This window comes from Eleginops maclovinus, chromosome 9 (assembly GCF_036324505.1).
Source record: "Eleginops maclovinus isolate JMC-PN-2008 ecotype Puerto Natales chromosome 9, JC_Emac_rtc_rv5, whole genome shotgun sequence".
Lineage (NCBI taxonomy): Eukaryota > Metazoa > Chordata > Actinopteri > Perciformes > Eleginopidae > Eleginops > Eleginops maclovinus.
The window spans coordinates 5120881-5143124 of record NC_086357.1 but is presented as its reverse complement, the minus strand read 5'-3'; the positions used below and the strand labels follow the sequence as shown (position 1 = coordinate 5143124).

General features: G+C 38.2%; 1 protein-coding gene across 1 annotated transcript in view; it reads right to left on the bottom strand.

Annotated features, from left to right (window-relative positions):
• Positions 1-6912: 6912 nt before the first annotated feature.
• LOC134870249 (inactive N-acetylated-alpha-linked acidic dipeptidase-like protein 2) overlaps positions 6913-22244 on the bottom strand; it is a 555262-nt gene continuing 539930 nt past the window's right edge. The window contains exons 16-17 of the mRNA XM_063892353.1: positions 18442-18640; positions 6913-7171 (exon numbers count right to left, since the gene is read on the bottom strand). Coding sequence (XP_063748423.1) covers positions 6913-7171; positions 18442-18640 — 458 coding nt within the window. The remainder of the gene's footprint in view (positions 7172-18441; positions 18641-22244) is intronic.

Genomic DNA, 22244 nt, shown 5'->3' with positions numbered 1-22244 from the left:
TTCACCTCCTCTCCTCTCCTCTCCTCTGTATCGTTCTTTTCTCTTCTCCCGCCCCTTTCGCGACGCGTGAACGCGCACGGTCCTCCGGATGCTGCACGTCCCTGATGTTGCTTTCCGTGTGAGCAGCATAGGCTACTCTGGAACTCCGCGGTGTGTCCATAAACAAGAGAGAATATATGAGCCTAATTGTATATGTATTTTAAGTGTTTGTTGGGTACAGTGATGTCTTATTGCTACAATATATTATGTCCAGTGCCCAAATCTGAAGTTGCCTTCAGAGCCAAAGAGGTGCAGTTGAGTCTTGATCAGACAAAAAATACAGAGTGATCCAGACTTAATGAAAAAAAAAAAAAACTAAAAAAAAGCAAATCAATTCAGACCGAATGTCTTAGGTCCTTTGCATGTGTATATTATGTTTTACTGTAGGCCTATATGTATATGAATTAGGATGGTGAAAACCCACATTTCTTCTTGAGAATTAATAAAATTGCTTATTCTTCTTTAATGAAAACAAATGTATTCAAACAGCAAAACATAAGCGGGCTGCGGCCTACCTGACCTGCTCCCTGATTCATGACTTAGCAGGGACAAGTTTGGACGCTGTAGAAAACCATGAATAAACAACATTTTGGTTGCAGAAGTGTTCAGTGTTAAATATGTGAAAAATGAGTGTCCAGTTGTGTTGATTTTGAAATTGTCTGTGACACAAGCAAGAACATAGGCAAGTTTCTTAAATGGTCTTTACTGCATTGAAAATTACAGACTTGAACACTTAGAGTACAAGGGACAAAAAACATGCTAGAAAAATCCCTGCTTATTCTACTAAAGAAAATATGTCATGCATAGAGAGACTTAAATAATAATAACAGTGTTCAATGAGAGTCAAAGTCAGCTTATTTAAAAGTTACATTTGAGAGGGTTTGGTAGGTTTTCATGAAGACATTATTTTATTGTTAAGTTTGATTAAAAGTACAATTCAGAAAACTCGTAATATAATACAGACTGATTATTGGTTCCGGCTAAATGCAAAGATTTGGAGAATCTATTTAAAACAGAAACATCACAAGAAACATTAACATTTTAGTGCAAATTCCACAATAAAGCAGTTTCCAGTTTTGATCACTTCCATTGAAATGACATACAGTTGCATAATGTCAACTTAAGCCTCCAAATAAATACTGTTCACAGTAAAAACCTCATGGTACAAACAGGTGAAGGTGTTTACCTCCCAGGAGTTCTGAAAAGCTAGGGTGGAGGCCGTGGTTGCTTCTACGTTACTACTAGTTATTCATTAAGCCAACTCAAAAGACATGACAACCCATTTTAGAGTACTTTTATAAGTACAAACAAGCATAAAGTCATTGCACAATAATGAGTTAATAATGATAAAGTTGTATCATGCAAGTATAAAACAGAACAGATGCAGAACATTCATGCAGCGAGCAAGTGTGTTATTATGGCAGAGAATGTGCTACATATTTAGAAGCCACTGCTGTTGTTGTCATTGAGAAATGTGACACACTGTGGCAGGAACTAGCACAGAGGATGTGTGCAGTACTTTAGGTTGAGTTTGAATGGATGTGGCTGCCCAAAGCACAGGGGTAGGACTTCCTGCCCCTGGTGTAATAGAGTGGTTCAGTAATGAGTCCTAAACCCCAGAAATTAGTTACCATTTCCTGTTCCTTCATCTCAAAATCAACATATTTTAATTAACATATTTGTGGTTGGATGCCAGATTTTTACGCTTAGTTCTTTGACATAAAACACATCAGTAAACGCACCACTCCTGAATTTTTGAAGCTTCTATGTGTCTAAATGATAGTACTAAACTTCATCACGCTGAACATTAGCCACTTTTATCTTAGCAGTTTTGATGCACAGCCATTGGACTGTTTGTTTATAGCCCAACGTCACTTTTTACCTCTGGAATTATGCTTTAACAATCACAATGTAGTTGTAGATATGTAGAGATTATCTTGCTGAACAAAACGTTTTAAGTGTCATAAACATGTGTTTGCAACAAATGTGCAATATTCTGAAATCGAATGGAAAAATCCCATTGCTTTTTATCAAGGGAGCCTTTCTGATGCTAACTTCCGGGTTGGCCTAAAAAAATACGCCATCAATGCAACGCTCAATGTGCCGTTGCAGCTGGTGTAATCCTATTGCATGATGGCTGTACTTATATCTGTGCTACAAAATCTGCAGACATGTTTACAAATGATTGAATGTTGTTTGATGCTGCTTACAGTATGCTAAGTTTGTGCCCCAGAAAGCTTAACTTTACACAATACACAACACATTGATTTTTTATAAAATTTACAAAACACATTCAACAATGCAACCTTTCTGTTGATACAGGAACGTACCAGATATCAATGTTTCACCTTGCATAATTCATTCATTTTCAAAAGTGTTTTCGCAGTCTGTATTTACCACAAGCAACAAATGTGCAAACTTTAGCTATGTTAGCTGTAGCAAGCTAACTACACACATGGAGTGTTGTTTCTACTGATTTTGTATGAAATTGACTTTGTGTTCTAACAGTGCATTAAATCAACGAACATTTTGATTTGAATCAATGTTTTGGTTCACCATACTTGTAAATTAAAGCATTTTTTCTTGATAAAAGGCACATGATTTAAAGCAATGAACTTTCATTTTTTGGATCCCTGAAAAGCTTTTATTTTCGTAAATCGGTATTGCAAATCTATTTATTTACAAATTGGACAATCAAATATTAAATAGCAAATTTTCGTTACAAAATGTTGTGTATCAAATGTGTTGCACATTAAATGTTATTGTTAAAAAACATGTTTTCGAGACTAAAAATAACCAAACCATCATACAATTTGAAAGCATCATTATGACTGTGGAAGCACTAAATACTAGAATAGTTGGTCAAACTCCCCAAAATGTTGTTTCCATCCAACAAAGTGACTTTTCCAATACTTGAGAAATATATTTCTTCTGGATTAGAATTATTTTTTATTTATTACGAATGCATTTCTGATCAAGGTCAACATGTCAGTGTATAGCAGAGATCAGGGGGGATGGATGACCAAAAAAAGGGACTTTCATCCAATGAGCCGTGTGAAACCAAAAGCCAATGCTGCTTTTCAACCATGTAAGCCCTTAGCTTAAATAGTGTAATAACTACTATTACTAAACCTCACCTAATTCTGTTGCCTGAACATGACAAAATAGTTTAAAACTGTGATAATCCAGGAAAAAATACGTTCCCTCGAAATGTAATTGAAAAGCATTTAAGATATATTGGAACATACATTTTAGGACAAAGGGTTTTTAGAATAAACTGAATATCTGAGAAGATAAAGGAGCAATTGTAGTAATGACTGTGTTAGAAATCGCTAACTAAGGTATTACCTACCTCATACAAAATCTGCACATACTGCATACTGCCTAGAAGATTAACAATTAAGCATCATTTTACTAGCATTCGTAAAGATGTATCAGGTGACCGCCTGCGGCTCTCACATCTCTGAATTGTTTACTTTGTTGCAGTTAAAATGATTTAAACTCATGAATTAAGTACCCAGATGCAATGAATTGTGGGGCGGTTGAGTGGGTGGAGAACTGTAAGCTCATGTCGCACAGTCAGACATTCTTTCTTATTTGGCATTCATCCTGCATTTTGTGCATACAACAAATCACTCACCAGGCTATCAATTGTCATACTTGAGATTGCTAGTATGTCAGTCAAACATGTTGGTATCTTTCTATCCAAAAGTTTTTCTCGGTTTTCTCATTTCAAAGTGTACAAAATTCAGATATTCAAGAAATTACAAGCTGCACCCCCCTCTTTCCATCATGCTAAAAAACATTAAAACTATTACAAATAAGTTAAGGTATGAAACTGTTTTTTTGAATATAAAATTGTGCTTTACTCACTTCTTTTCACACAAATACTATTCTAGCAAACATCATGCCTAACTACAACAAAACCAGAAGCCCCACTTACCCATATTTATTACATTAATGTTGAATCACATGACCTGCTGATCTGGTTTCTGATTGGCTAGATTGAGCAATTCACTGATTGATACAGCTTAAGAACCATTGCTCTTCCTCATCACACTTATATTTTTGGAATACCATTTAAAGATATGAATATCAAACTGTAAAGAAAATGGTATTTGTCAGGGCTTTGTGCAGAGTATTAGAAGCCAATAAATCAGCCTTAAGAATCCTTAATCTCTGCTCCTGAGCAAAGTGCTGCATAGTGAGAGAGATGACTGGATGGTGGCATTAATTAAGGAGAGAATGTGAGGAGAATAAAGAGACAGACGAGGCAGAGGGATATCACTGATGGATGCTCCGTAAAACAGGAAGAGTTTGAAGACATTGGGAAAATGGCAGAGAATGACAAGTGGGGATAGAGAGGAATTGTCAAACAGTGCATAATGGTTGTAAATGCATCCATCTGGAATTACTGCGCCTTGTGATTCCCATTCTGCTGTTTATCTTCACTTGTGCATGCCAAAGCGTTGGAGTGTTTCAACTCAATTATTCTGGGAGATTGTTATGAATGCTGCTTAGGACTGAGAAGCCAAGTATGGCATCATTTAGCTGCTTTCAAGTACTGGCTGATTCAAATTAAGCAAGATTATTAAAAAGTGTTGGTTTTTTGTCTCGTAAAAGGACTCATTTTGCATCTGGTTCAATTGCTATCAGCATATTAAATAGACGTGATTATCAGCCTTGTAAATGCTGTTCATAAGGTCCATGCTACACAAACTAGAACGTTTTATCATCTATTCACCAATACAACACAAACAACTCTATTAACAGAACTTCCTAACATAGATGGTATGAAGTGGACATGGTCATTGGTTTGTGTCAATCCCAAGGTAACCATGTTCTAAAGAATACACTGCTTCTTTGTCTACTTTACTATCAATGGGAACATGCCTTACAAGCAAACATTGTGCTGCATTGAAACTTAATTAGTAAACGAGATGATAAACTCATCAAGGTTAACGTTTACCAAGGAAATAATCCATTTTCAAGGGTTATTTTTCATCAACTTCTTTACAATCTGACTTACTACTAGAGTTGTGGTCACAACGTTACGTTTCACTTTTACTTTGCTAACATAGTTATTTAAATCCAACACCTAATCAAATCATTTTTCCGTTATAGCCAATAATGGTATTTAATATGCTGATAACAATCGAAAGCAGTACCATATACTCAGTGCCATATTACAGACAATATTGTATAGTCCCTCCTTTTTTCTTTTTTTTTTCTCCTCCATTGTTTCCCACAGGTTGTTGGTCTGTACAGGGATAAACTACCACAATGTGCCTCCTATAATGGAACCAACTGCTTCTTTTCACCTGTCAGCAAGGATATAACCAGCTTTACTAGCAGGAGAAGCAAGCGTGAGCAACAAGGACATGCTCCCCCACCAGCCCCCCATCTGTTTGTGTTGTTTGGGGATCCAGCCTAAGCCAAAGGCAAGCGTAAGCAGGTATTGACCCCCAATAACTGCAGTGAGGTGTGGGAGTTTAATGTGTAGACTCACTAAAGTCATCTAAAAACACACACAACTGAAACATTTATTTGAACTGTTTTACTTTAAGGATGCTACCCATTGACTACACTGCGGGATATAAAAATAAGGTTTAGTTTGAGTTGCTAAAAGCATTCAATTCCTTAAATATCTGTTGTTTTAAACATGAGTTATTGCTCTTCAACAACAGTAAAAGTTGTTAAGATGCCATGGCTTACAGTGATGTTGGAGCAGCTACATGTTCTGAAAGTAGAATGGCTTATTGCTTAACAAGGCATTTTTAGATTACTGGATATTGCCTTTTTAAAGTTCTTAGGTGACACCTAAGAACTTATTAATTACGGAGATTCAGGAAACACAACTCTGGCAAAATCAGGTAAATTGTGCAATCTGAGTCTCCTAAAGCTTTTAGAATAAAAAAATATTTAACATAGATCATTTAAAAAGCTTGTCCAAATCAAACACATAACTCCCCCCTCCCCATGGTTAAGCTATTGAAGGTTACTTTGAAGGGGTTTTTTTTCAGGCTACCAAAGCTTCCTATTCGTCAAAAGATTTAACTTAAAGGTTTGCTAAAGAAGCAAGCAACGTTTCTGTACCTCTACCATGTCATTGGAGAGTGCCAATTTTCCATGGCCCATTAGCTAAAATGGCCACAACTGCGTGAATAGGACCAAATATACCCCAAATTCCCTTTATGGTCACACATCTCTTAAAATAGATGTTGTCACAAAACAATACTGACCAAATCAGGAAATAGGCAAGTGGACTTATTTTATCCAACCCCTGTCTCAAAGTGGCTGCAACTAAAGAGTTAAAACACGTCCTTACTTTCTACACCTGACGAGAGGTAATTCAGATATTTTTTAAATGTTTGGTATCAGGTAACATTAAGGTTTTTTTTGGATAAAATGTATCAAAAGCAGAGCAAATGTCAGGTGAAGTACACGTTTTATATATATCCTATGCCTTTTAATGGTGGTCTGGTATCATTGGAAAAGGGTATAGTGCACAATAAATTACCTCATACTGTATATGTGTCAACATTATTTGCATATCATAAAGATAGTATTATTATACTAATGTGAGTTAATTTCAATACATTCATTATTCACCACCCTTTATATGAAAATCATTTCTTACTAGATTCTGGATTGGATATTGTTGTCAATATGTTAATATTGGTTATTGAGGAGGTGAATGAGGGATTCAATTTAGATTATGGGATTTTATATTTTGTTTATGTTTCACGTCAATGAGTGCGTGGATTCCTAAGTTAAGATAAGGTTGTTGATTTTGGACTTTATTGACTATAAAATTGGCCATTTTTCCTTGAGTGCATTATGTCTACTTGTGGGTCTTTATCGTCAGCCTAATCATTTTTTATTATTTGGGTAATTTTCAAACAAGCCCATGCCAAAACACACCAGCCTCTCGGCGGAGCGGATGGCCCGGAGGATGAGGGTCAGAGACTGGTTCATCGTGCTGTGGCAGAGCACTTCCTTGGCTGCCGAGTTGTGTTTGAGACCTTTGCTGGTGGCTTTGCTGGTGACGTTGCAATGTAGGACGGCTTCCTGTGAGAACCTGAGGATGGAGAACTGGGGGGTCTTCCCTGGGAGGCTGTACAGCAGGTTCCTAAAGACAGAAGGGGAGAAAGGAGAAGGAGAAGGAGAATATGTTTGAATAACTTAAGCAGAAAATAGCTTCTATGAAACTGTCAGGGTTGGGGAAACAGGACCCAAGTGCAGTAAATCACGGGGAAGCAGGTAAGGGTCAAAAACAAAAAGCAAGCTTTATTCAAAAGCTGTTGATGAAAACACGAAGCAAGGGTAACACAGGACATGAAAAACACTTAGCTCCAGACATGAAGGGCGACAGGAACAGGCATGTAACATGGACAAGATCAGGGAAGAAATGACGACGACCGAACAACAGACAAAAGGGAAACAGGGACTAAATACACAAGGGTAATCACAAGACGAGAGACAGCTGGAAGGGGGAGGAGAAACACAGGGGCAACAAGTGAACACAATAACACAATCAGCCACAGGAGGGAAACGCAGACAGGAAGTGAAGCTAAACATGAAACAAGAGGGAAAACATTTCAAAATAAAGCACACAACACAAAGACATGACAGATACGAAACAAGGATCATGACAGAAACTGGACAAATAACCCATTAGTACTTGGCTCCTGCTTTGACACACACACATTGTTGACTCTTTCTGTTGCAATGCTATGTGACCAGCATAAAAGAAATAATAAAAACAATAAAAGCTGCAAGCTATTTACACCTTTGTGCAAATAGCATTGTTGACCATTTTTACTTTATTTGAAAAATAAAGAAAAACTGAAAATAAAACGCTAAATTCTTTCCATCAAAGTTGCTTACAGTTACTTATAGCCGGGTGCAAATAGCATTGTTTGCTATTTAGAAAACGATCAAAAGTTTTCTTCATCCTGTCATTGTTTGCTATTTACACCCGGATGCAAATAGCATTGTAGCTATTTATCTTTATTATATTTATATTTATCTAAAGAATACGCAACATAAAAAATACATTAGAATACTCTATCATGGACCAATCTATTACAATTGCATGGATCCATCATTGATTTACACCATTTCAACATAGAACACATTAAATCAAAGCCACCACTCCATTGACAGAAACAACAGTTTGACCTTGCTGCTAATTGAAGTATACTTAATTCAAAACTCAATAGAAACAAAGTTAAACTGATGAAAACTGCTTTGAATAGTCATTCCATTTATCCAACAATCACAATTTGTTCAAATAAAAAACATGCACCAAGTTTGATGTGAAAGTAAACAGCTTTTGTATCCCTTGTCAAAGCCAAGAGACTCCATTGAAAGAAAACAATAATTTAACCTTTCTGATTATCAAAATACAACTAATTAAAACTCAATAGAGCCACATTAAAACTTATAAAAACTACCTTGATTTCCATTGTTTCTATTGTTCCAATTATGTTTGAAATAAACCAAATGCGCCAAGTTTGATGAGAAAGGAAACAGCTGTTACATGCTCTGTAAGCCACCAGACTCCATTGACGAAAAAAGTAATTTACCGAGTTGATTATCGTAAAACGCACTTTGAGCAACGAAAAAAAAGAACATTTAGGTTAACTGAAAACTGAAAATTATTCATTCTCTGTCAAACCCCCCCCCCCCCTTAAACAATTTTGCTGGAAAAAGGCTAAGGACACCCTCCACCCCTGCTGCCACCCTCCTGCCAATGTAAGCAATGTGGGCCACGTGATTATTAATTATAATTAGTATAATTTTACATGTCCCTTTGTCTTCATGTCACACTGCTGTAACCACCATCATGCACAAGCGGTAAACACATAAACGCAGACAGGCCTTCGCAGGGGGAGAGTAGTGGGGGGAGAGTAGTGGTTTGTAGGTCAGAGCGGCAGAGACTGCTGCCCTCGGGGATGAAGTACATCGATTTCTATTAAAGTGCCTGAACAGACAGTCTTAAGGAGTAAATGGAGTGATTTTTCATCTGTTAAGACACAGTTTGTGAGCTGTAGGTGTGAAGGAACCTCGACCTTCAGCACACAATTTTAGACTCAAAGTCAGATGTGTATCTACTCCTATATGACAGTCAGGCTGATGTGTGCTATATATTTGTTTAAAAAAAGTATTTATATAATTACATTTCAAAAACGTAACGTAGCTGTCATTTGTCACAATATCCATGTTTGCTAGCTCGGAGTCTTCTGGGGTTGACAATTTTAAATTAGTCTGTACTTTCAACCGTGTAACCATACAATAATAATATTCATTTTACATACCCAAAACAGCAGATACCAATATGAAACAGAATCAGTTGCATGGGCTTTTCCAGAATAATATAGTATGAGGGCCCCTAGTCCCTTCCGGTCAAAATCAAAGCCCCGCCCCCTTTCCGGTGAAAACAATGCATTATATTGCACCTCAAACAACAAATAAATCCAGAGTTACGGTTTCTTTACTTCCTATACAGAAAAAAGGAGAGTAAAAGAAACTATGCAATACAGAAATCACAGTTTCAGTGTAAGCCTGCTGCCTGCCACTCTTCCACCAGCAGACACATCGGACATCAATCCCCTATTTATCTTCCAAAAAACAAAGCTGTCTCTGCCGTCTGATGCTCTATTTGACACCATTTGCATATCTTTGTAGTAACTAAACAGTTTTTGACATGGTTTAGACAAAACCCTGAGTTGTAATGAACTGCCGATTATTTTCAAGTTTCTATAAATTGTTTTTTATATGTTCTGAAAATAATTGACAACAGTGGCTGCCTATTGATTCCCGATAATCCTAATATTTGCTCAATGAGGTATTTCTATTACAATAGTTACATTTCTTTTATGATTTGAATTTATGCAATAATGGTGTCGTAAGTAGTAATTGAACTGTTCTGCTCAGATCACCTGAACACAGATTATTTTCGCCTCTTTAAGGGCATTCCGAAAAGCTGTAAACACAGCATTAATTTTACAATTGAATGGTGGCAAATGTACGCACCCAGCTCAATGTTTATTCTGATAGGCTAGCAGAAGTGGATTTAATCATTTTAAACACTTAAAATTCAAAAGCGCACAGAAAATAAAGCGGTGCGGAGATGTTTCACAATGTGAGAGTGAAAGAGAATGTGTGTGTTAAAGGTTTGTTTACTAAAGGCTCTCAACAATGTTCTAAAAGAAACACACAGTACAGCAAATGCAAGCGACGGGAATGTAGGTAATTGAGCATTAATAATATTATTTAAAGCCTACCATACAGTACCAACGATAATACCATAATAATTGATATTTAAAATGTTATTACAAGAGTATGATGGAAAGTGACAATAGTTTAAAGAGGATAATAAGCGATACGTTTCATGCTTGTAACGGAGGATACAAAAGCTAGGAACCATGGAAATAACAAATGTTCAGATAATATCCCTATGAAAATAGAATGTAGTATGCAGTGAGTGAAACTGAACAAAAATGAAAAATATAGGAGAAAAAATAAGAGAACAATGCCTCAGAGCCAATATAGCGTCATCTGCCAATTTCCTCTCCCCAACAGACTGTCGTCCGGTGTCTCTCTGCGGATATCCAGTTATGAAAGAGGTTCTTTTGAAGCACCTCAGAGTGTACATAAAGACATCTGTTATCGATCGGTGTGGCCCTCTGCAGCCTGACATCCACTCTTAATGGAGCCTGCCTCCTGCTCTGCAACACAACAAATTGGGTTTAAACTATGTCTCCTGCCCCAGGTGTCACTCACTGGGCAGAGGCAGCATCCATCCAGCATCGACAGCAGCACGGTGAATCTGAGCGTCCACTGCCTCTTTGTGAGAAACCATTAAAGGTACGGCTGCAAAGGGAGCTAAACTTTAAATAGACGGACGTAAAGAGGACATATTCTGCTCATGTTCAGGTTCATATTTGTATTTTATGCCTCTAATGTGACTGTGGCAGCCGGGTGTGGTTAGAGCGCCGGCTGCTGGGGTGACGGGAGTGGCTCGGCCGGAGACCAGACAGCTGATCAGAATCAGGTAATCAGTCAGTTAAGATAAAGCATGTTGGTAACCTGGTTCTGGTCTGTCTTGCAGTAGGCTGGGTCCTGGGAAGCCGACACACACCGTCCTGGCCTTGCCCGTCCTGGAAGTGCCGGGGAGCTGTCTTTCGTTTGCACGTTTCTTATGGAATAAACGCTATTATTTTTGCCCAACCCCGAACCCTTCCGTCTCTTGTCTTCAACCTGAGCGATCCTGCTCACAGTGACATGCTTGAATGTTCTTCTTTAAAAAGATTGGTTAGCTGGCAGGCTCTGTTGTGATTGTTTAACTGCAGGACAGACAAAGCCAACCTGTTTTACAAGATCTAGAGAGAAGAGTGAGGGTTCAAAACAGCAATCTCTGCTCCTGCTTGAAACTCAAACGCTAGGGGGTATATTTGATATGTTGTGAATTACAACATTTTATTTGAGAGCTGTCTTACGTACACCTTCAAGCCGTTCATCAAAAGGTTGTAGAAGTTGTAAGGGACAGGACTAAGCACTGGACCTGGTGTGACGGGGCTTTCTCTGTTTCTGCCCCTCCCTCTTGGCTGTCCTCCCTAACCACATCAGACATCCTACTATCCTTTTAACAAGTCCTTAAAACCAATATCTTTAAGCTCGCCTTCTCCCTTTAAAAAAACTAATTGGAACTGGAATTGAATGTAATACTTTGATCTGACACATGAGATAACAGAAGTAAAAAGCGGTTAAAAGGTTTGACAAAAACCCATTCAAATTGCCACCAGCCCAACGGCCATTAATAGTTGTGATCACTGAGCAGACTGTATCCACCCTTACATTTAAAATGGTTGCAGGTCTTGTTAATTCAAATGATTAAATGAGTTATTTGAGTTTCACACAGGATAGCAAGAACAGCAATCTCCTGGGTGGAGGTCCTGTGTTTGTTTAACATATACACTCCACCCTCCTCCTTAATAATGCATGGCATACTACGTCCTCTTACTTTCTCCTTTGCTCCTGTCATAAATGCTATGGCCATTAAAGGTCACCGGCTGACACCTTACAAATGATAAGGTCTTTGGAGCCAATTATGAGTGGAGAGCAGCAATATGACTTCCATCAATGCTCCTGATGACATCTGATAACAGACATTTAATTGGCAGATAACATTTAAAGTGGTCTTACCAAAATGATGCCTCATGAAACTAAACTGAAAAGCCGTTTAAGAGACTAATAAAATAGGCCAATACCATGATTTGTTAAGGTTAATGAGTAGCAACATTGATTTTTAAAGAAGGTTGTCAGGGCACGTTTAAATCTAGAACACGGTCCAGGTCTGACCCTAAAAACTAAATCTATAATTATTCAGTTATGGCTACATTTTCTTGTGTTCAGTATTTGACTTTAGTTAAAGACTACGAGACTCCACAGAGTTGCCGGTAAATCTGTGAGTGTGTATGTGTGTGTGTGTGTGTGTGTGTGTGTGTGTGTGTGTGTGTGTGTGTGTGTGTGTATGTGCGTGCGTGCGTGCGTGTGTGTATGTGAGAGTGTGTGTGTGTGTGTGTGTGTGTGTGTGTGTGTGTGTGTGTGTGTGTGTGTGGCCTTTGCCAGTTTTAATGAATGCATTCACTCTAGTCATTAGAAACATGTCCCGAAAAAGGACACAAAAACACAAAGAGGAAAGGGCACAATTATGCAACCAATTCTGATTGTGTTCAAACTGCAGGAGTTGCTTGACCTTTGAACGCCTGTGCAGTACAATCATCTAGAAGGCACACCTTTTATAGACACATTTGGCAATTCATCTCACTAACTTAAGCCACCATGCTGTCATTATTTAGTTAGGAGAATGTCTGTGCCTTGTCTTTTCATGTGTTTGTGTTTCACTTCAGAGGTCTTTTAAAACCAGCAGAACTGTGTGTACTGTTAAATTTGTCTTTTACATTTGGCTAATATAGACAGTCCAATATAGAGTTTATTAAAAATGTCAAGAGATAGTGGGCAAAAAACATACACACTTATTAATAAATAAACAAACCAAAAAACTAATACATAAATAACTAACTAAATAAATAAATAAATAGATACATAAATAATGAATTAAGTAATGTTATGCTTTGGAGTTAACCATGTACTGTTGTAAGAACATGTGCATGCATGTGGCTAAACTACTTGTTAAATAGGAAAGCTTGTATAACATTCAGTTGACACTGTAAGCCATTCCCCATCCCTTATTCTATTGTTTGTTTGGCGTGACTATTTTCCTTGTACTGTATTGCTGTTTTTGTCGTTATGTTTGTTTTTGAAAATGTATATTGAAATCTAAAGTATTTTTTAGCTTTAGTTCAGCCACTAACAGCTGAGGGTTGTTAAACAATGTTACACGGTAGGTAACATTATTTACTGAAGTTAGACATTTGAGTCAGGGCTGGACTGGGACAGAAAATTGGCCCTGGCATTTTGGCCCAGACAGGCCCACAACCATGAAACAAAAACACAGTAGCGGCTCCTGACCAGAGGAAAATGCTTACTATCGGTGCACACAAAATACCAATACGCATGTACCTGAACAGGCTGTCAGGACAAAAATAAAAATAATATTAATTTGTGTCACAAAAGTCACAGCGTCCTCCGGGAAAGTGCCTGGTATGCCAGATGGCCAGTCCAGCCAGTTTTTACTTAATGCTTTTCACTTTATTGATACAGAGCTAATGGTATGCAAGTTATTAGCGCATTCCCACTTGTGCCACCAGTGCATTCATTCATGCAACATTCTTGAAAGGGAGAGACAAGAGGGAAACACATACGGCTAATGGTCCCAGCTAGATTTGAACCCAGATCTTCCCAAGCCCCCAGTTCATGGTCTGCCAGTTCTACAAACTGAGCTATATGACAGCCCATCTGCACTGAAAAACTGAAAAGTTGACATGTAAATTAAGCAAGAATGCAGTACCAGATCTTTACACTTTATAACTCTAGATACAAAAGGAGTTCAAATCCCTTAGGCCGTACAGCAGGACCAGAAGCTGCCCCTGATTGTGACCAGGAGCGGTTATTACCCTGAATCTTATTCCAGTCAGCAGCAGCTGCCTCTTTAAACTACAATTTCCACAGCTTGAAAACAAACTTATCCAAACATGCTTCACAAAAGTAAATTGGATTCTCCGGAAAGTGTTTTTAAGGCTCAGTGTGCAACTTAATGAGCATCATGCACATAACCACCAAAAAACAAATCATTGGCTTCATTAAGGATTTATTTTGCTGCAAAGCTGCACACCAAAGTGTCATATCGTGGTTGAATATGAACCGTGTTACCCCCCCACATAAACAGTCAAAAAGCACATCTAAAAAATAATGTTCAGTGCTCTTAGTCTAATTGTCTCAGTCCCGTGAGAGAATGGTAACTTCCTTTATAAATGAGCGCTATTAAGACTTAATGCTTTCCGAGCATGATGGAGCAGCTAATTTTAGCTCGGATGCTAATGGCAGTAGAGGACAATTAACATGTCTATTACTGCTATAAACTGTGAATAACACTAAAGCGCAGAAGCCATTTATTCCATTAGAATCTGGTTGAGAAATAGATGGCTAAAACGCTATGGGGGGGTGTAACAGTCAGCGTGAGGATGCTAAAATCAAACAAAGAAGAGTAACTCTTATGAGATAGAAATATACTTTGGGAGAAAAAGTCTCCACTATCAGTCAAGGTCAGCCGACTAAATGCGACAGGTTGTGATTTATTGTGTTTATTCTCGAGCTCGACAGATTCACCAAAAAAGAAATTCCCCAACTAATCTTTCACTTCCTTGTACATGAACAGTGCAGAGCCAATGAATTACTGCTGCCCTGAAAAGCTGCTTCTTGGAAAAACATTTCAGACACTGTTGTGTGTAAATTATTTCCCCCCTTTTTTGTCAGAAGGAATAAATATGTGTACACTGTGAAGAAAGACTTTTATGTTACATTATGGATGTTCTGCTCCATATGTAGAACACAAATAAATGGATGCACCCGATGTAAGACAGATGGCTGACGGTGGATTTAAATCATGGCTGCATGTGATTTAGGGACTGAGGGAAAATTATTAGGGGCGAGCAGAGAGGGTCAGAAAGGGGGAGGAAGGGTAATGTATTTTTCCTTTATGCTGGGTCTAAATTTGTTTTGAGAATTATTGGCATTGTCATGGCCACCATCATTGATGTAGTTTTATTTTTGTCTTTCTCTTCGCCAAGTCATAGGAACTAGGGCAGAGAGGACATTACCTTTTTAATAAATATCTGTATCCATATTTCACCTTTTTTTCCCTCCTGTAATAGAAGTGGGTGCGTGCCAAGATATGATGGCGTTACGTTCTATTGTACATTAAATAGCTTTCTACTAACATTTGCTCATTTTATAGTCTTGTTTACTGCAATAGGAGGTCCATATGCAATTGTGGTTGGTTTGAAGTTTCATGAAAAGCATTTAAAATATTCAAAATTGTAAAACTAGCTCTTTTCGGCCCTTTTGTGAAGGTTTCTTACATAGCTTGTCAGTTTTCCGTTTACAATCAAGGCAATCCTGAACATGTAATGATTGATTAAACAGGAGTATATTCAGATTCATATTTATAATTAGTGTCTCTACTGGGACATGTCTCCATGCTTTAATGTTCAAAAAGCTTTTAATTTTTCTCATACTGTCTGTGCTGCAGCACCTTTTTTCACCCTCTGTCGGAGACCAGAGCCCAGTCTGCTCTGATTGGTCAAACTCTTAGCATCACGTACAATGTGTTGGAGCATATAAAAGTGTGAGTGTAACATAGTGATGTCATTGGGGAAACTTTGGGATTTTAGCCTCTGCAGATCATTTACAGGCAAAAAACCCCTAAATAACACCCAGGACATAAATAAAGCATAATAGGGCCCCTTTAAGTTTTGAGGAAAACACATTTCCTCCTTGATTACTGTCACATCTTTCAACCCATGAAACAAATATGTGTATTCATTTGAGATTATGTTACCATTAAAAAGTGCTGATGTATCATTTAGAACACTAGTCCAAATACAGACAAACAGATCTAACACTGGGAATAAAAGTGTTATAATTAAACAATAATACAATAGAAGTGTAATTCCCCACTTCTCTAACTTCTCTACAGTGTCTTTCTTTAAGTTTTATTGTGATCAGCACATTTGAATTTCTGGAATGGCCTCGGGAATTGCTGGCCCAAAATGAATACTAGTGCGTTCCAAATATTTCACAAGAGTTGGGATGAGTCATGGCTATCCAGGCTCCAGGCCATTGTGTTTAAACAGGTGTAACCGAGCAGCCACCTGCTTCTGAATACGCCAGGTTTCTGCTACATTTACAGTCATTGGGTCCAATGTATTCCTCATTTTCACTAAAAAAGGCCTTTGCACTTTAAATAGTCAACCATGGTATTTTTGGGCTTTGTATTTTACATTTAAACAACTCCAAGGGATATAAGCAAGTGCCTTTACTGACCACATGACCACCTTTATTCAGAATGAAAACTGTTGGATAACAGTACTGGGAAATCAGGCTCCATTAAGCACACAACAGAACATACTTTATAGAAACGGTGCGAGAATTATTTATAACCAAAACAACATTCAGTCATGTGCATCACTTCATAATGACACATAACATACACAAAAATACTTCTTAGCACGTTACTGCAAGACTACCATTATAACACAATATTCAAGACCCTGAGCAGACTGCTACTACACTAAAAACAGAGTTTCTGTATACGGTTTGATTTGCCTATTCTATGGTGAGTCAGACATATGACATAAACAAACCCTTGCCCTTTTTTTTACAATGAGGTTTGCCCATAATAGTGTTTAAAGTTGGATTTAGCAAACCCTCTCAACTGCACTATTTTTTCCCTAAATGGTTTGTTTCTAGCTGATGTACACTGCCTGGCCAAAAAAAAGGTCACCCACTCTAATATTGGTTGGACCGCCTTTAGCTTTGATTACAGCACACATTCACTGTGGCATCGTTTCCACAAGCTTCTGCAATGTCACAACATTTATTTCTGTCTTGTATAAATTTTTTTTTGATCTTGTATTGATGACGGGAGACTCGGACCACTGTGCAAAGTCTTCTCCAGCACATCCCAAAGACTCTCAATCGGGTTCAGGTCTGGACTCTGTGGGGGCCAATCCATGTGTGAATATGATGTCTCCCTGAACCACTCTTTCACAATTAGAGCCCGATGGATCCTGGCATTGTCATCTTGGAACATGCCCGTGCCATCAGGGAAGAAAAAATCCATTGATGGAATAACCTGGTCCTTCAGTATATTCAGGTAGTCAGCTGACCTCATTCTTTGGGCACATTGCTGAACCTAGACCAGACCAACTGCAGCAACCCCAGATCATAGCACTGCCCCTACAGGCTTGTGACCTTTTTTTTGGCCGGGCAGTGTATGTCTCCTTTTCAGGACTCAATGGATAGCTGATCATCACAAACCATGTCACTGCAGACCTGCACCATTGAATAAATAAAAAGACAACATTGAGTCTGACACCTTGCTAAAGCAAAGCAGTCTGAGTCCAGACAATAAGACCCCAAGGGCTAACTGGCCAATCGTCATTCCTTATCAAAGTTCACAAATATTACAAAAAAATATGATATGTGTGTAAATGGGATGTAGTCAATGCCATATGCAGGTAAACACACTACTCTCAATATATTCCCATTTGTCTTTAATTTTAAAGGGCCCCTGTGGACTTTTTGACCACCAACGGTGCTAAAGAGCAACGGTATCAGAACCAGATTTTGCATGTTTAATCACATACACACGGTCATGCAGTATATATTCTTGCCAACCATGTGTGTCATTCCACTGATTAACATTTGGTGGCAGTAACACACTAAGAAACATACCAAAGCTGAATATGACTGGCAAATATGCTAACATACAGCTTTCAAAAGGTTTTCAAGACGCATGACATATGTAAGATTACAGCTTATGTTTTAAGACAAATCTACAGGGTACCAGTCAGGTAATGCTGGATTTTGAGTATGCAAAGAAATAACAGAACCAAGTCAAAAAGGCGGCAGTGGGACAATCAAAAGTCATGATCTCCTGCTTGTTGATTTAAGACCTTTTAATGCTAACTGTGAAAAGAAAATAAGAAAAATAGAGTGACTTAATTGAAAAAAAGGATATAGAAAGGAATGATTGAACTCACAATACCTAGAACAAGAGAAATGCAATGCCAGACAACACTACAAATGTCAATAATGTTCAAAACGTTAAGGTTTTGAGTTACTACTATACAGTATATATATATATATATATATATATATATATATATATTTATATATATCTATATATATGGTGAGACAATCTCCTACCTATAAACTCCAGGCGGTGTCTGTGGGAGGATGAAGCTCTTCTCCAGGTCACGGAGGACATCATTCAGCATCCGTACGTGGGAGGGGTCCCGCTCTTTAGGGTCATTTGCCGGCCGCATTGTTTCTGATTGGAAGAAAGCTGCATGGTCTCTCAGAGAGGAGGCTGTGGAAAGCATGGGTTGAGTTACCACGCTCTTGTCTAGACATATACAGGGAGAAAAGAAAGAAACAGGAAGAGAAATGAACAAACTCACCCAAAGGAATATAATGTCTGTCAACCTATTCATATAGGCATCAGAAAAACTAACTACAAATGGAAAAACAGTGGAGTTCTAACATTGGCTTCAAGTATCTGTAAGAGTTTTGCGCAATTGACCTTTCATGCCTTGAAGGGCTTTTGAACACCTCACATTTTGTAGGAGGAATACAGGATTCTTTGTAATTATTTGTCAATCAATGTAGCAGCTCAAAGCCTCTAGTAATTAATTTGAAACATAATAATTGAGGGACTATTTACACCTGGGTACAAATTCCAGGTTCAGTCACTGTATTATCCCAGTTTATGTTAGGATAGTGTGTCAGTATAGTATAAACTTTGCTTTGTGGAGAACCTGCTGGTCAAAGACAGCTAGGAGGAGGTGGGGCGGGGTGTGGGGGAGTCTGTGGAACATCTATAGCCTTTGCGACAGCTTCACACTATAGCAGAGGTGAAAGTTGTGTCTTTGTGTTCAGTTTTAATAACCACAGTGCTGAAGATAAGACGTGCCTTTATGGATCTTCTATAGGGGAATTTTTATTTGAAGCAGCTCCTCAAGGGACTAAAGTCATCATCAAAGAAATAATTTTCCATTGAAACCTTTATACATTCAAAACAGAATCTAATGTGTGCAGAATATAATTTCTGGCTGGACACCCGGGTGAATGTTATGTCATGCTATATACAGCTGGGTGTAAATAGCATTGTCTATGGCAACCCGGGTGTAAATAGCATTGTTAGCTACCTACACCCGGGTGCAAAGAGCATCTGCCTTTTCAGTATTGGTCTGCTAACTCAATACCTGTCTTGATTTAAGTATGCAATTTCATCACTTTGAAATTTCTTTTGCCTCCAAACACAGATCCCAATAAGCAGAATGTAACATATTATATCATGCATTACGTCTTCCTTGTGTGATATTGCTATTGACGGCATCGTTTTATCATGTTGCCATCATAGCTGGAATGAACCGTGCAGCTAGCATTGGCTAAAATTGCAGAAATAGGTGTGTCCAACCCAGTCTCACAAAAAAAAATTGTAATAGCTATGTTGGTCCACAGGCAAAACGTAGTATGTTCACAAAAATCCCTCTCAAATTGTGACATTGCTACATTCTTTTTTCTAATAGATTTCTAATGGCAAGTGTCCTCATCACGTGATTGTCAACTTTCCCTGTGTGATAAAAAACCATTGCTGCACCCAACTTATTTTTGGTGGAAAATCCTAACTTGCAGGATAGTTTGGCCATTAAAATGCTTTTTGATTACATGGATGCTGTTCAATATAAATGAAGAGAGGGAAAGACCTAGCAATCTCAACATTTCAGGCTGTGTGCGCATAGCAACCTCTTTCATTTATATATGTAGTAGATACACATTTTCCTGGCATGACCTTATATAATCTTTGCAAAATCTATCAAACTATAGATCCTACACATCCACTGGACGTAAATTCTGAAAGTACAATATACAGTTCTCGCTAGAAATGTAATAAAAAAGCATTATAATGGCCAAATGATCCTACAATTTCGGATTGTTCACCAAAAATAAATTGGATGTTTTGTTAAAATACTACGAACAAACATCCAAAGGGCAACACGTAGAAGTTGAGAAAAACTTCTACACTTTTCAAAAGTCTGCATTGCGTCAAACTGGTCCTATAATATTAAACCATTCTTTGTTTCTTATTTGAATACAGCTGATAAGTCTTTATTCCTCTAACCAAACTAAACAATAATTATTATATTGAGATATACCAAGAATAGTCAATGGAAAAGACAATTTGCAGAATAAAAATAAGATAATTAAGAGAATAGACAACTAACAATTTATATACAAGTGAAAGGTTTATGTGTGGAACATTTTTAGTGTCTGTGGATGTGTTTCAGAATAAAGGGCTTCCTCCCTAAAGTTGACTTGACTTTGAGACTATGAATAATTGTCTGAGGTCACAGCAGGTGGTTTCGGAATATATATACTTTTTACAATCTTAATCAAAAGGGACTATGAATTTATTACACATCACCTTAATCTATGGACGATGGTGTGTGGATGTGTGTGTGTGTGTGTGTGTGTGTGTGTGTGTGTGTGTGTCACAGGGAACAGGGAACAGAGCGTGACTCATTTGAGAGGAGCGGGGGAGACAGTTGGGACAGAAATAGACAAAGAGATCTGTTCTCTCCTACAAATTTAAATGGCTCGGGCTCTTCGCAGCCAGCTGGGACTCATGAAATATTGTTTGATTGTTGTAATCCATCACATCTTATGACACAAAGGGCCGTATGTGAGTGTATTTGTATTTGGGTATACAGTTGGGACTTGGCATCCTGTGACAGAAGTGGCAGAGAGAAGAGAGAGGAAGACAGCTTAAGGGTGAGGTTTTTTTTCGATGTGATATTTTTTAATTTTCAGTTCGACTACACTTAGAGGGTACTTTAGAGGGTTTCATCTCGGTTTGATTGATTCTCAATCTGCTATACTGATAGCTCAAATTCTTGTCTTAAAATTTGCGAAAAAAAAAAAAAAAAGCTGAATATGTTGTAAAAAAAACAGGGTTTTTAAAAAAAAATTCTAATCATTAACCATACATATAAAGATCATAGAGAGAGATGAAAGAAAAGGGTGGACGTAATAAGAAAATTCAAAGAAAGAATAAGGAAAGGGAATATGTTGTCCTAGGTTAAGGTTAAATTTCAAGCTTTAATGGGCTTCTTTTTTTTCAACTAAGATTTGTTAGAAAATGTTTAAAATTTTAAATGACTGAATTTATTTGAAATTGAGCTCATTAAGATATTTGAACATATATATTTGAGAAGTACAATATAAGACAAGAAAAGTTTTAATTTGTGGGCTATATTGCATTTTGTTTTTCGAATTTGCAGAGGGCCGATTCAAAATGGCCTGCAGGCCGCATTTGGCCCCCGGGCCATAGTTTGGACGCCCCTGGTTTAGACTGTCGGGGGACCTTACTTCTTTCTTCCCCTTCTGTACCTGTGTACTCACATTATCATCCAAATCACCCAGATTCCCCAAACTGATTTGTGTCTGTCTACGTCGGGATCCTGGTTGTGCCTGTTGCTGTGGACCTGAGTCGTGGGTCCTGAGTCGTGGGTCCTGAGTCGTGGCTGTTTCTGTGGTCCTGAGTCGTGGCTGTTTCTGTGGTCCTGAGTCGTGGATCCTGAGTCGTGGGTCCTGAGTCGTGGCTGTTTCTGTGGTCCTGAGTCGTGGATCCTGCGTCGTGGCTGTGCCTGTTGCTGTGGTCCTGCCTGATGCTCAGCCTTCTACTTCTTTGATGGACCCAGAGGATTGCTGACACCAACCTGGATTCATCGTCTTCTTATTTATAGACAAATGCATTCTCCAGCATTTGGACTTCCTATATTGTAAATGTCTTATCTTTTTAATTTAGACACAACATCCATTGCACATCTGCCTGTCCTGGTGTAGGGATCTCTCCTCTGCTGCTCTCGCAAGGTTTCTTCCATTTTTTTTGGGAAGTGATTCCTTGTCTGATGTGAGGACAAGGACCAAGGGTGTCATATTCATAT